This window comes from Rhinichthys klamathensis, unplaced genomic scaffold (genome assembly GCF_029890125.1).
Source record: "Rhinichthys klamathensis goyatoka isolate OS25496 unplaced genomic scaffold, OSU_Roscu_1.1 h1tg000358l_1, whole genome shotgun sequence".
NCBI lineage: Eukaryota > Metazoa > Chordata > Actinopteri > Cypriniformes > Leuciscidae > Rhinichthys > Rhinichthys klamathensis.
Window position 1 is genome coordinate 1,079,036 of NW_026606867.1, and position 16,553 is coordinate 1,095,588.

The 16,553-nt window shown below is 37.5% G+C and overlaps 1 protein-coding gene across 22 annotated transcripts in view; it reads left to right on the plus strand.

Annotated features, from left to right (window-relative positions):
• Nucleotides 1–1,322: 1,322 nt before the first annotated feature.
• Nucleotides 1,323–16,553, plus strand: part of caska (calcium/calmodulin-dependent serine protein kinase a) — a 219,665-nt gene continuing 204,434 nt past the window's right edge. For 6 of the 22 annotated variants that reach the window (XM_056232937.1, XM_056232945.1, XM_056232938.1 and 3 more), the window contains exon 1: nucleotides 1,326–1,991. In XM_056232937.1, coding sequence (XP_056088912.1) covers nucleotides 1,933–1,991 — 59 coding nt within the window. In that variant the 5' untranslated portion in view covers nucleotides 1,326–1,932. Of the gene's footprint in view, nucleotides 1,992–16,553 lie in introns of all 22 variants that reach the window. The other 16 variants (XM_056232933.1, XM_056232946.1, XM_056232944.1 and 13 more) reach the window with 5 other exon arrangements.

Sequence of the window (16,553 nt, forward strand, 5' to 3'; positions counted from 1 at the left end):
TACATATTTTAATTGAATAATTGATTAAGGATTGTTCAATTATTCAATTAAATATGTAAGGATTATTCACTTTTTTGAATAAAGGATTTATTAAATTTTACTATTAATTGAAATGCGTAAGTCTTTAAAAAAGGCTTAATTTAGTGTACAATTACCTCTTACTGAAAACCCATCACATCCTCATTGGATAGATTTATACAGTCATAAAATGTACAAACATTTAATTGGGACCTTGATCAATGATGATCAAAATGATCAACCTTTTAATTAGGCAAGCAAATGTTTGCCATTTTATTTTTTGTAAACTGTTTATACTATGTATTGGTTTATACTGTTTCTATTATTCTATTATTATTATTATTATTATTTTCCCTGTTATTGTGTGCATCAATGCTTTGGCAATATTGTACTTACAAAGGACAATAAAGTACTTTGAATTTGAATTGAAAATTGAGATACAGATATCTTCACTCTTTAAATCACTTCTCGGATATTATAGCCAACATTAACATAATGTACATTGCCTATATTGACGTATTTCCAGGCTAGTAAGTGAATAAGAGGTTTCCAAAAGCTTAACTTCCTCAGAAATATTTAATCACAAACAAAATCAATTTTTTTTCGCTTAAACTCATTTATAAATATTACCCATGTAATTATTATCTTGTGAAGATTTAATTGTGATATTGATACATTTTGGTCTACATGATGAAACATTTTATCATTTATTTTGGAGTTGTCCTCATTCAGTTTGTTTTTGGTCAGATTTCTGTTCCTTTATTAAGGCTCATATCATGCCCAGCTTTCAACTGTGCTTTACAAAATTGTTATTTGTTTTTTTCTCTTCTTGCAAATCTTATCATATGGAATATTACTTAATCTGCTTCTTCTGTTAGCTAAATTTAGTATTTATAAATGTAAATTTGGACGAAACAAGACTTTGTATTGGGTTTGAAAAATAAGAAAGCTGCAAAGTGTGTTTCAATGTAAACATTTTCACATTTTTGTTTAACTTTTTAAGTTTTTCACTGTTTCTTTATGTCTTTTTTTGTTTGTTTACTCATTGTACCCCCTTGACTGTAGGTTTCCAAAAGCTGCTTAATTTGTTTAACTAACCTTACACCACCTTACTAACATATTAAGAAACTGTCAGTTTGACATACAAACTCTGAGACGCCTGGTCGTCATTTTGGCTCAAACCGTCGTGCTGGGTTATGCAGGAATTCCGGAATACAAAAGTCTTGCCGTAGCCATTATGGCGTGAGGCAATCCAGTTTCATAACCTTGAGTGGGAGGAGTTTGGGTTTTCTGGAAGCTGGGAGCAGCAGAGCTGCTGGAGTTATGAGTGGGAACTAGAGCAACGGCAGCCAGCGTGAGCGAGCAAGGGAAAAGCCTCGCGCGTTTCACAGAAGCCCTGCGCGTGGGTAGAATGAGTAGAATCAGTTGAACTGCGTACTTTAATAACAACCAACATTTGTATCCCAGAAACAGTGCGCGCTTCTTCTTTTTTTTGGATCGACAGAGTCGAATTAGTTAGTTTAGCGTTTAGACGACTTAACTCACATGGTTCTGTGACTTCAACAGCGATTATTGTGGAGTTGTTTTTAACGCTTGAATTACCTCAGCCTCGAGTGGCGGGATTAAGGGGGCCGGGAGAGAGGGAGGAGAAGGTGGGGCAGAGTGAGTCAATCGGACCGAGCGCTCACTACTGTCAACCGAACCACCAACGGATATTTTTTCTCTCCAAAACCGACAGGAATCAATTATTGTTTTTGTTCATCGGAATTTGGAGAGCGACAACGTCGGGTGTCAGTGTTCCCTTTCGCCGCTTATTCCAGGTACTCTGAAGTGTCTACGCTGTAATCCTCTGATATTTACCGTTTGGACGGATTTTTTTGGAGGGGAGTGTAAATTCCCCGGTCTTGTTGGACCATGGCCGACGACGACGTGCTCTTTGAAGATGTTTACGAGCTGTGCGAGGTCATTGGCAAGTAAGTGTCACGGTTTGAGTACTTTGATAATGACACACGGGCAAATGTCCATCTGTAACTCGAGCTGCGTCTTTTGCATTTAGTGTCGAGTGTCATAGATGTCACTGCATTTTAGACTTGTGGTGCAGTGCTGCTGTTGAACACATGACAATTACATTCAGTCGTAACTCTTCAAAACTGCATGTCTGAAGCAAGAGGAATGGGAGTGGCGTGTGTGCGAGATGAGAGAAGTCTGTACTTTGAGCATTCATGCAGGTAGATGATATTCACAACTAACGTTAGAGCGCAAAACAAGCGTTTTTACATTGCCCCCTTAATTGCTATCAAACAGTGATGATTTCTGCAAGGGACCATGATAAATAAACCGACTCTTTCATTTTGTCAGGGAGGTCAATGTGTCACCTGGGTTTTAGATGTTATCTAAAAAATATTATTAAGTGTGTGCTTGCAGTCATGTTAGTTTGTAGTTATGTTGTTGGTCATTTTTAATGGTCACTGCATGTCCTTTACATTGAGTGGTCAGTGTTCGATGTCATTTGAGTTCTAGCTATTATAATTAGTTCAGTTTGATTTCAATATAAGGTCATAAATATTGAAATCAAATGTTTCCCTGAATGCCTTGAGATTTTCTCCTACATGGATGGACGATACTGCTTTTTGTATGACCAATATGATCTCAATTATTTTTGTTTCCGATTAATATTATGCTGAGTCGATTTTATTTTATTTCTACTATTTGACACAATTACTAAATGATCATTCATTATACTTCAAAAATAATATTCATCATGAGTATTATTATAATTAATAATATGATATATTTTATATTTTATATAACATATTTACCCTAATTATTGTGATTTGGTTTTTAAGTTACCATCTAAAAGGTCACAATTACTTGGTGCAATTTATTGGTAGACTTGGTAAACAAGTTGATAAAATACCAGTAAAACCAGTTATCTTTAACGATTAGAAACACTTTCTTATAGGTAACAATATTTTTAGTGGCACTTCACCACATTTAAAGGGATACTCCACTTTTTTTGGAAATAGGCTCATTTTACAACTCCCCCAGAGTTAAACTGTTGAGTTTTACCGTTTTTGAATCCATTCAGCCGATCTCCGGTTCTGGCGGTACCACTTTTAGCATAGCTTAGCATACATCATTGGAGTGGACAAGACCATTAGCATTTCTAAAAAAAAAAATGACCAAAGAGTTTCGATATTTTTCCTATTTAAAACTTGACTCTTCTGTAGTTACATCGTGCACTAAGACCGACGGAAAATGTAAAGTTGCGATTTTCTAGGCTGATATGGCTAGGAACTATACTCTCATTCCTGCGTAATAATCAAGAAACTTTACTGCAGTACCATGAGAGCAGCAGGCGTAATGATATGACGCAGTGCCTGAAAATAGGCCACCTTCCGTCAACACAACGGAACTATTTTCAGGCACTGCGTCATATCATTACGAAATGCTAATGGTCTTGTCCACTTCAATGATGTATGCTAAGCTATGCTAAAAGTGGTACCGCCAGAACCGGAGATCGGCTGAATGGATTCAAAAACGGTAAACCTCAACAGTTTAACTCTGGGGGAGTTGTAAAATGAGCCTATTTCCCAAAAAAGTGGAGTATCCCTTTAAGGTACATGTCAGTCATAGCAAGAGTAGTACAGTTGTAGACAGGCTTAAAGTAATAAGAATTTAACCTTTTTGGGAATAAAGCTATAGCGATCTAACACCATAAAGATTAAAGTTGTTTCTGATGTACACTCTCAGAAAAAAAAGTACAAAACGGTACCTTTAAGGAACAAAAGCTTGTCACTGGGGTGGTACCCTCAAAGGTACATTATTGTACCTTAAGTCAGAGGAGCAAATTTGTACCTTACTTGTTTGTACCTTCTAAGGGCCAATACTGTACCTTTGAGGATCAATAATGTACCTTAGACAAAGGTACAATAAAGTACCTCTGGAAAAGGGTACAATTTTGTCCCATTAAGGTACCACCCCAGTGACAAAGCCATTTTGTACCTTTAGGTGGCAAAAAAGTTCCTTTTTATTCCTTAAGGAGTGAAAGAAAATAAAGGCAAACAACAACTAACTGAATTTTAGATATTTATTTTAGTCCTTTAATTCACAGATTCGATAATAATTCAACTCACAACCATACAATGTAACATCCCAAAATAAAATGCCACAATGTTTAGGATGTCATGTCTGATATAAAAAAACAAAAACAATAATATATATATATATATATTTTTTTAAATTAAATATTTTTTAAGAAGCATTTCATTGACCAACTGACCAAATGTGGCTCATGTGCATGAACAAGTCCGATGTGATGGATTAACGTCATCAGTGTGAAGGCTCTTCGAGAGCATTTAGGACAGCTGAATGGTGTAGGCATTGCGGTTGTTGATCAAGCTAAAATGTTGATTACCCTGGTCACACTAACAGGTAGAGGCTTATCACCAACCTCAGACATTTTTAGAACATATCGCTGAATGAAAATTAGGGTGTTCTTCAGACGAGATGGATATACCACGTTGTAGATGAAGCACAAAAAGCAGCAATAACACCTTCCTCCAAACCAAGCGCCCTGCAGACTGACTGCCCATCCAGTTTGACCACTGCAGGGACCCTTTGAGTCAGCACACTCCTCCAGTCAGCGACAGCGTCGAGATGTACAGTAGGATATGGCGATGGTGGCTGATCCTGCAAGAGATCATAAAGTAGTTAAATTACAGAAATGCAGAAATCTACCACAAACAAACCAACTGTTCATACACACATACATACATACATACTCTTGAGGTGTCGTGGGCTAGTCGACGAAACACTGAAAACGGAAGGTGCCCACTTGAAGACCCTAGAGATGTCCCCTACTCGGCTCAATCCAGACGGTTGTCGTGCTGGTCCACTAGGGAGACCACACTGTAGTTGCAGCCGTCGTGTGTGCTGACGCGCCAGGTACACTGCAGCCGTTAACGCCCGACAGAAGGGAGTCACACCACCATATGGAAAGAAGCGTAAATGGATGGAGAAGCATAGTTTACTGTAAAGCTACGTCTTAGTGTTGCTTACCTTGGCGAAAGCCGAGTACAAATCAGCATGAAGTTTTAATATTGTGTAATGGAAATCTACATAAACTACAAGAGCCAGGTGAATTCAGATCAGATAAAAAACTTCTTCAGTGGTAACCTTAAAGCTATATTATATTGCTATGAGATTATAGAGTTATTTTCCATAGTTCTACTTAGGCCTAACGTTATAACAATGAGATAACATTACTGTTACCGGTACCTTGATTCCGCTGTAGCCTTCTCTGAATGTACCCGGACAGGCTTGAGGGTTAGTGTCACGGTTTCTTTCCACTGCTGAACAAATCGGTTGAATTTGGCTTGCTTCTTAAACGATCCTTCAAAGAGGTATGAAACCATCCTCTCAGTCAATCCATAGTCCACTGCTTCTCCGTCAACTTCATTATCTAAACAATAGAGAAAAGAAAAACAGCAATGTTAACCACCACGGTGGTAAGAGCATACAATAATTTAAAAAGGCACAATTATGTCAGACTGTAACATTAATGTAATTTTTTGCTCCAGTTTGGTTCATTGGGTATTTTTCTCATATCCAGAGGTATGGGCTTGCCGTTTGGTCCGGACTTTGAAGCCCTAATATCCATATAAAAACACATTGAAAGTATTTAGGCGTAACTTAGCTAGCACTACCTCATTGGAGACGCTGGAAATGCTCTCTCACACACACACAGACACAGCCCTAAATATTAATATACTGTAACGTTAGGCCTATCTTATTTTTTTTTTCCAGGACAAGTATTGATAGAAGTTAAAACCATTAATGATAGTAACTTTAATCGGTTTATTTTTATAACAGCAGCTAGATAACGTTAATATTAACTTTACTCAAAAGGGAGGTTAACCGTTGGTCGGTTCTGTCAGTTAGCCTGATGTTGTAATTTAACGTTAGTCTTACATGGTTTTACTAATATGTTCTAAGACAGTTTGAAGACAAAATAAATAATAAATCATAATTTAAAACCCTCACTGGCTATCGATAGTAACATTCCGCCCAAATGGCTTTGCTTTAGCATTAAAATATTTCAGAACAAAAGATTGTTGGGCGGCAAAAACGTTTTTTTTTTATCGTCTCCTCTGACGCAGTCCAGCTAACGTTAGCTAACGTAAGTCAGAACAAAAGACTTTTCGCTGATTTGTATGCCATTATTGTCATCTCTGTGTTGTTTGTAAGCATTAAAAAAAAAAAAAACTTTTCGGCGGCAAAAACGCTTCTCATCCTCCTCTGACGCAGTAGTTTTAAAGCTAACGTTAACAGTTAGCTAGATGTTTTAACTAACTGGTTAACATTAATAATCATGGCAATCATCAATGTGGAGTCTAGCTAGCTAACGTTAATGTTGACAGAGTAAGTTAACGTTAGTGCTATGAACTTGACATAATTTAACTTCCAACTTTGAATTAACACCACAAACACTGATTAAAAATTCAAATACTTTACCTTTGAATTTACTTCTCTCCTCTTCAGTGACCTCTATCCCAAAACGAAATAACTCCGTGATTAAATCCTCCGTGGATAAATGTCGAAGCGCCATTCTCCCGACTTTTTGTTCGACACTGACAGAAACTGACAGTTGGCCAACTGATATTGATCCGGATCACTGTCGATTCACTCATACCCTTCCGCGCTGCAATATTTATGCTTCCGCCGAGTCGAGCTCTGGTTAGCCTGTAGCTAGATCCTTTCAATAGAACACAACTTAAAGCGTTAACAATTATTTGTCTGTTTCATTCTAATATAAATATGGTAAAGGGTTTGAAAATCAAATTATTCAATACTGTTTGTGAATATAAATGATTACAAAATCCCCATTAACATGATCCAAATGATTCGGGACACTTCAAACAAAACAAAAAAACATTCTGATTTATTTTGCTCATATCTCAAAACTTTACAGTTAATTTAATTTGACTATTATTGAGTTAGATAGTATAGGTTTACTTGTGTTTCTATATTGAGAGATGACATTATCAGCATGCACTAATTCCTATTTTACATTTAAACATTAAGGTACAAATATGTAAGGGACAAATATGTACCTTACACCTCGGAAAGCCCACAATGTACAATGGAAGGTGCATAATTGTACCTTAAAGGTGCACAATTGTACCTTAAAGATACATTTTTGTACTTTTAAGGGTACATATGCAAAGTTTGTACCTTAGGGAACAAAAATGGACCTGTATTGTACCTCTTTTTCTAACAGTGTAGGCTAATGCTTTGTTAAGCCACATTATGAGTTTGGTGACTTTTTGCTGTGATGAAGGGCACAGCCCTCACATGTATCAGCAGGCTTGGAGCCTTTCATATTAAACTGAAACACAGTTTACCTTACTATTTTCAGATAGGAGTTTGTGTTCATGAGAAGAATTGTATTGTTGACTATTTTTGAAGTGTTGTTGTGTTCTGACCCTATAGGTTTTTCCATTGGCTTTTGGATTATCGCTAAAAAACAAGTTCTGTGATCAACAAAAGTTTATGATACTTACACATATTTTTTCCCATCAAGATAATTTTCACAGATGAACACAACTTTTATGAATTTTGAAGCCTAAATGCAGTCACCCGAAGTAAAAAGCTAAAGGTAGGCTATAAACGAACTACACCACGGTCCCACGAATTCCACGTCACCATCACTAAGCTCCAGACAACTCTTTCAGTTTTTATCTAAAAAAAAACATTTTCTTAGAAAGTTTGAGTTAGAATAGTTTATAAGAGCACTCTTATAAGCATAACGAGGCTGTAAAAGCGGACTGAGTTCAGTGTGATGACGTTTAATATCCTCGACAGCCTCTGTAGTCCCATTCAGCCACTTGTTAGCAACCGCATTTTCAAGATATATAACAGCTTAAGAAATTACAAGTGGGGTAATACTGATGTATTATGTCGTAAAATAAAACGTAAAAGTATCTTCAGCTTGTGTAACCACAGACCTTATTTCACCCATTGACATTGGGATGATGGAACTGGAAGTGCTTAAATACTAACTTGTTTCTGTATTTTGGCCTACTAATTTAAATCATACCTGCACCAGTCTATGTGTATGAGAATGGAAGTGAATGAGTAATGGATGAAGTTCATTACTCTTGTCTCGTGTGTTTTTTTGCTTCCCAAATCCTGACATATACCACGTAGTTGTACTGGATGCAACATTTACTTATTGTTTTGACTGTTATGAGATCTCTCATTATGTTATATAACCAGGTTTTTCTCCAGCTGTCACTGTTGTGCAAGTGTTTGCCTGAGTTTCAATGTAAAGACAATAGTGGATGTAAATTTCTAATACCATGTAATTAGAGCTCCCAACATGCACTCTGACTGGTACTCTGAGTTTGTAATTAGAAGCAGTTCGGTACATGTAGCTGTCTCATAATAACAAAACAACATATAGTTAGCATGTGCGCAGTAGTGGATTTTTACCTAACAAACTATGTTTAGGGGGACATTATATAAATGTGGGGGTAGAAATATTCAGCCAAGCAAAATAAGCCAATGCAAAAGATGGAAACTGTTGATGGTCTGATTCCATTACATACGTGTAGATGCATGAAGATATTTACCTCTCCCTTGTTTTTTATAAAAAATATATTTTAGAATATTTTTTCTTTACAGGGCCTTTATTTTGTTCCATCATAGACAAATTAAAGGAAATCCTTTTTGTCTGTCTGTGTGGCTTGTCGCTGTTCTGTGCCCACCCTGAGGCCTCACGCTTGTGTTTGGAGGTAAAGAGGAAAGAGGATGCTGTCCATTAAGCAGATACACTCCCCCTGACACTGCTTCTCTCCCTAGGCCAAGTTCTGTGAGCTCAATAAGAGATGTGGGTGTGTGGGTGTGCGTGCTGTGTGTATGTCTGTTATTATAAACGGCCCAGAATGCTAATATAGCATAGGACAAAGGGTCAGAATAGCTGACCAAGCCACCCTGCAGTGCCATATTTCACTGTTACATTGTGTCTGGCTTCTCGGTCTGTTTGTAAAACACTTAAAGCATGCTGTCCTCCAAGTTGCCATTAATAATGTGTTATTTAAAAAAGCAAAACAGACACATTTATGTTTGTTTTTTGCACTCTTATGTTCAGGACAGATGTTTTGTGGAATAAAAAATGGTTATCTATTAATTGTTTGAGTCTCACACAGCCATGGCAGATGGCTTTGCAAACTATAGGCATGGGCACTAGTAGTAGGGCTATGCCAAAGCCCAGAGCTGGATTTTGGCTGAACTGTGAATGATGGAGCTGAAATCGTGGCTGAATTTGGCTCCTATATGTTGTTATTAGTCATATACAGTATGCTACTTCCAAGCTTTAAGTCCAGAGTGATTGTGTTGTTTAGGCACTAATGCTATAGTAGTCTCAGCCAGAGTGATCTAGCAGTCTGATTGAGCTTTGCTGATGCATGAAACCGTCGCAGCAGCCCGAACAAGAGTTTCAGTCCACAATTTGCTGCACAGCAGATTTAGCTCTGTTAGACCTGGCAGTGCAGTCTAGCAAAACACAATCAAAGTGTTTAAAATCTTAAATCCAAACATTCAAGTGTTATAGCGACTTGGAATGTTTTCATACACCCAGGTAATGTAATATAACATAATTGTGCTCCAGAAAACCTGATCATACAGCCCTCTTTTGTCCACAGAGAGCCGCTGATAACTCATGGCCTCCTGCAGGTTAGTCACCAGTGTGCACAAATCAAACCTTCCTCCAGCCTTTTAAAACCTCCAGGATTCTGGGTCCTGTTGTGAAAGCACCATGAACTAGCAGTGGCTGACCTTCATTTATCCCCACCTGCAGAAAAATGTTGTTAATAAAGGCAAGCACCCACTACACTTCACCTCAACCCCTCAAAACTTGTTAACATGTTCAATAACAGCATGCTTATCATGTTGTTTAATAGTGTTTTTTGATGAGTGTGTGAGGGGCTGGTAATGAGGTTAGTGATTGTGTGTGTCACTGTCTTTGATTCGAGGTTGACTGACACACTGACCCAGATGAGAGGGCAAGATCGCCTTGCTTGAGCATCTAGCTTTAAGCAAAAGGTGGGGAGTGTAATTAAGTTTGACAGTGTTGTGAATTTCCTCCGCTTTGTGCTGTTATGAGTTGAGTTTTGGCAATCTGTGCCGAGGTGTAAGCGGACAGCAGGGTTGTTATTTTGAAGGCAGTGTCACTCGTTGTACCAAATATTACTTTCCTTTAATTTCATTAGGATCCTGTGTAAAATTGAACATGAACTGAGAAAGTTTCCTCTGCATTTCATCATGTTCCTTCTTCCAGCACTTTTTCAAGCATTTGATTTTATTTCTATTGATTTATGTGATCACTCATGCTCGGTTGCCACTTTCTGCCATCATCAGTGCGTTTGGTTTTTTATGTTGGTGTTTTTTTGGAGGTCACAGGACATGAATTTGGCTATTGTTTATCATCTAAATAGATAAAAAAAATTGTGGTGGTAACCTTCACAGAAGTATTTCGGAATAATTATGTATATTTATGTAATTAAATGAATTGAACTGAGGCAGCTACAGCGATCTGTCATGCCACTTTAAGCCAAAATTCTGGTATTTAGTTTTTGAAATTCGTAATGAAATGGACAGAATTGGAAAGAAGGGACTGTGGCGAGCAGGACGAGACCGAGGGCCGTGAGAGAACGGCGCAAGGCCGGTGGCGTGATTACTGATGAGCGACACCTGCGCGACGCACCGGTCTCGTATCTCTCACGGAGGAGCGGAAGCACAAAAGGAGGAGCGACGACAGTGAAGATCGAGAGAGGCCAGGCCTGGATTTATGTTGTGTTTCTGTTTTATTATATTTGTCAGCAGTCGTCCGTGAGGGACTGCTGCCTTTACTTTCGTTTTGTATTTATTTTGTTTATTTATTTTATTAAAAGTTGTATATAACAACGAACTGTTGAAACTGTTACAGAGACCTATATAAAGTAACAAAGCTTAATGCGATTATTGCATGGCAGGCAGTGAGGCGCTCTAAAAAATAATGTTCAGTTTTGTTCACACATCAACTAAAAACAGCATAGACTGATTAAGTATAGATAGATTTTTGGGATTCAAGAATCAAATCGAAGTTGTTTGTAATAAATTCTCATGTGTCTCTAAACTATTCTGATGCCAGCAGGGTTGAGACCTTATCTAGAGCATCATGTTCTAAGCCTTAATGTTCTCTGCTCACTGAGAAGACAACTGTTTAAGAGATGCTGCATAGAGCCAAATGACACTGACAATCCTTTTCAGGTCACTAACTCTGCTACCTTATTAAAGCCAGAAGCAGATGCTGTTTGATTGCTTTCTCACTGTGTTCATGTACTTTAAAAACGCCCCCTGTGTAAAAAAGTGCCTTTTGAGTTGATAGATGGGCAGCAGACGTGCTAATAATTTCTCACTTCCTGTGAAGGCTAATGCTTTGGCAATTGGCAGAGACACAATGTGCTTCCGGATTGCGGGTATTGCGCGTAATTTTAATAATTCCCTGAGGTCTTGCACTTATAATGCGGGAAATTCCAGCAAACATTTATTCACTTTAGCATGTATGAGTAAATTAATCCACACAGATTATAAAATCAAATCAGTCATTTTAAAACTTTTTGCGAGAAAGCGTGAGTGATTCAGCGGTGCTGCGTCTTCTCTCTCTCTGTCTCTCAAAATGGGTTGCACAAGGCAAGCGTCAAGCGTGTCAGGCGGTGATACTAGATTCTCGCGGTTTGCACAATCAGGCCAGTGTTGCATCATCACAAAAGTTTATCATTTGCACGTCTTTAAGTCTTACCAGTTTAAACAGTCTAGCGATTTTAAACTATTTAGTACTCGCACGTCTCTAGGAGATGGTTTTCTCTGCGCACGTAAAGCCGCATCACAAACAGCTCGCGAGTAACACAACTTTTTCACTGATTAGGGCGTTTTAACAGTCAAAAACACACAAAAGTATGTCAAAATTCCGGTCTTGGTGAGTATCCTCGTAAACACAGTTGGTTATGTCTTAAATAAACACAAACAGTAACTCTAGCTCTTCAAAGTGACAGCAGCCTTATACGTCTCTGTCATTAATGTTGATAAAACAACAAAAGATCTTTAATTGTAAAGAATCAGGATAAATTACAGAACTAAAAGACCATCCAGTGTTATTTGACATTTAATTAAGCTACTTTATTCAGTTTCTGTAGTATTTCTATTCTGTACCTGAATACTAGTGTTAGACCTAAAAAACTTTTCTCTTTATTTCATTTGCATCTTTATTCTATTGTATTTATTTGTGCTATTATTAGTTATTTAATTCAAATATTTAAATCAAGCTTCCTTGTTTGTAAACACTTGAGCAACAAAATTACCCCATTGTAAAAATATAAATACAATGAGTGAGCAAACATTTAGGTGAGATAAGAAGAAAAGAAAATTCTAAAAAATGGCCCCCATAAGAATCACCTAAGGGGGGAACTAAGTTCCCAAGCTGTAGCCTAGCAGTTTGAACACATTGGCAGATTGGCTGAATATTGCCAATAATCAAAATAAGCAGATTAAAATATTGCATGGCATGACAGACCATTTCGCAGATCACTTGTTTTTAAACCGCAATGCTTAAAAATGCATGCAAACGATAAGCTTTCGTGCTCTCTACCGGTTGATACATTTCTTAAGGTTAATCGTCCCTACCGGTATTATCACCCATCCCTACCTTGTGTGTATTTGACAGTTTAAGTGCAATAGGATGTGAAAGAGAACTCAGTTCAGTACTCAGGTGCTGTGTGACAGGCTGTTAGTGTCCGCGCGCTTCGAGTCTATGCTTTTAAAAAGCGTATGTCAGAACAGCGTGCAAATAAAAAGTTAACTGGCAAAACGCATGCAAATGATAAACTTTAGTGATGGTGAAGAACTGCAATGTCACTTGTGTCTAACCCTACCGCTGCACTGCTAAATGTGATGTGAATATACGTGGCATTGTACAGTATTTTGGGATGGGGGCTCCTTGCCAGAACTGCAACTGCACTGTAGTAATATAGTACAATCTCTCTTCAAAGCAGATCATGGAGACATTTGAATCATTCATGATGTAAAATCATGATTTCGTACACTCCGTCTCCTAGATTAAAGTTAAAATATTTTACTGCGATTGAGGTTAATTATGAGCATAAACACATGAATTATAATTATCTGTTTACAGAACTCTTAACTTAATTGCATTGTTCGTGAGCATACATGTAGCCACTGATGTTAAAAATGTCTTCAGATATAGTTTGCACAGTAACCAATTATTTATACATCTCTTGTAATTGTGTGCCTGCGCTCATAACATTTTATTGTATTTATTTTTTGCTCTTGCTTTGTTTTAATTGGCCTTAGAAAGACCTTATGATCTGTGTTGTGAACTTGGCCTTCACATCCCTTTATTTGATTGTAATAATCTCCAGCTGGTAAGACAAAGCCACTGTCTCTTTCTGGGTCTGTTTTGGTTTTAGGCTCATTCTTTCACCCTGTCAATCACTGCTGTGTTTACTGCCCCTGAAACTGCTCTCTGAAAGATCCCACCCCTTAACTCAGTTTGGATGCTACTCACGACATTTGGCTTATTGACTCTCCACAGATGGGCCAAACTGACCCACTGGTTTTGCTGAGGCAGACAGACACTACCATTTTCAGACGTTTTAGTCTTTTCCTTTTTTCCCTTTCCCTCTTTCATGGTGGGCCTTTTGAACAGAAGTCATTTCCTGCTGCATTGCCAAGATACACAGCGGCCTTGGTCTGCAGCTCAAAAACGGCTGGCTTAAATTTAACTATATTTCCTAGGTAACCACTCAGCACTATTTTTAGTGCAGCGGTGAGTCAGAGGCGAAGTGCATACAGTAGTCCCTGACCTGAAGTGGTGCTTGCTTTGATCAGGTATTGCACAATGACAAACCAATGTGAAACGTGTCACTGCAGGGCATCTATAATGGGAACTGTTCTTTAAAAGGGTAACACTTGATGTTCGCACATTAAATGGAAAGTGAAAGTGCTGTGGTGGTCTTTGCCCTGTGTGTGAATCATATTACAACAGTTACAACTGCTTTGTGGACTATGATAAGAGAAAGCACAATGAGTATGTGCCCTTTGGCCAGCCACAGGCCAGAGGAAGTTACCCATATCATAATGTAGTGTTTAATATTAAACCAATATGATGTGAAATTGACTCTCATTATACTATTGTTCGAAAGATCGGGTCGGTATAATTTATAAAATGTTTTTGAAATGAGCTTATTCTAACCAAGATTTGATTTATTTGATCAAAAATACAGTAAAGACAGTAACTGTATATTGATTCCTCTGATGGCACAGAAGATTTTTCAGCATTTATTACTCCTGTCTTCAGTGTCACATCCAGGGCCTGAATTTCGTTTTGGAAAATGGGGGGGAAATCCCCCCTTAGATGATTCTCATGGGGGGGATTTTTTTTTGTTTGTTTGAGGGGGAGAAAGGGAAAAGCATTTTTTCCAAACAAAATGATTACATTTATCTTGCCTAAATGTTTGCGCTCATTGCATTTTTACAATGGGGTTGTAAATTTACACAACACAAGGAAGCTTGATTTAAATTGTTTAATTAAATTGAAAAAAGTAGCACAAATAAATACAATAGAATAAAGATACAAATAAAAACAAATAAAGAGAAAAGTTTTTGAATAGGTCTAACACTAGTATTCATATACAGAAACTGAATAAAGTAATTTATTCAGTTTCTGAATAAATGTCAGAACCAGAACAAAAGTGGATGTTACTTGTTCAGATGACATTTTCCGGTGAAAATTGAAAATTGAAAAATGTTGGTCATACTTTCAAAAAATAATAATCTGTGATTCTGAATGACAGTATCCACACCGGCGCGGTGACTGACAGCCTCACAGTCTCCTCAAACATTGTGTTCATCCGCGCTGTGTCCTGTTGAAGTACAACTCAGTAAAGTTGATAATTCCGCGAATGACTGCAATTGCAGATTTCGAACAGAGATGGCGACAAAGAGGGAAAACTGCGGACTGCAGCTTTAAACATGAAATTAAACTGTCAGTAGGTGGTGGCAAGTCACTTAATGAGTGAGTCATTGAGTCAGTCAACATGATAAAATAATAATAAAATATCCAAAAATCACTTGCACAGTGTGATATATTTCCTGCAGTTGTGTACTTACAATATCCCAAAAGTCTCCAAAGATTTTTTTATTTCAGAGAAATTCCAATTTTAAATAAGTGGCCGTCCCGGAAAAAAATGTTGCCTGTCAATGACGCAAAATCCGTGCTATCCTCGGTTTCCGTTCATACTGCCATAGCCATGACGTAACCATGGCGACAGACGTGGACAACTGCGTAGTGCGTAACGTTTAGCGGCACGCAGTTCTTGTTTCTTTCAAACATAGACCATGGCAAGCAGACTTTGGGACAAACAAGGAGAACTAAAATGAGGATCAATATCAGCGTGGCGTTTTTGAGATGCGAGAGCTCCAGTCACGACTTGAGAGCTTTATTAGACAGGTGAGCAAATGTACATAAAACAAATCAATGTTATATAACGTTAGCTCAACTCAACATGATGAAATGTTAGAATATGGTCAGTATGTTATTTAATGTTGATCTAGCTTACTGCTAGTTTTGTATAGCAAACGAACTAACGCGTAGGATAACATAACTTTCAACACACATTTAAATGCCGTTTAGTGTGATAGTGTAACGTTAGACCAAGTGAAGCAGCGCTGCGTTACCTCACAAGTTTAATTCGTCTAATAATAATTTGATTGGGTGCCTAAAAGTATTTCAAATATTGGGGATTGAAATTCCTGAAATTGTTTCCAAACAGATGACTCAACTTTAAAGTTTGTAGTTCTAGGCTATATTGCAGTGAATTAGTTTTTTTCCTTTCCTGTGTCCTATCTTCAAGGAGAGCCTGATCAGACTTCATGATAATTGTGAAGTACTGATGCCATGTGATGATAAACAGCTCCATCTGACAATGAAGAATGTGACTTCAGTGAATGAAAATTTCATGAAATATTCAGTCTGGTAGAGAATGCTTCTCTGAACTCTGAAAGTCAGATAAAGGATGTTTGAACTGACATTAAGTTATGCGTATTTTGTATTTCTGTGATTATTTTAGAATACTTGCTACTTGCATCCAACTGTTGTACTATTTAGAAAAAATCCCAAAGCTGTTTTTGTTTGTTTTGAATGACTATTTAAAATCTATATCTCTCTGTCAGCACATCCGTCTGACTTCTTTGATCACTCTGGGAGTTTTGTTACACAATCATGTTATTTTTGGGTTGTTTTGACTGGTTTGCAGGATGTTAACCCAAGCAAATATGAGCAGTGAATTATGGGAAAATAAACATTTAAATTAATCATTTTTAAATACAGTAATATTATAAACGTTGAACCATAAATGTGCTGTATAGTGGTCTAGATTAAAATTAATTGCATGTTATTCCCTGACAGATATAGG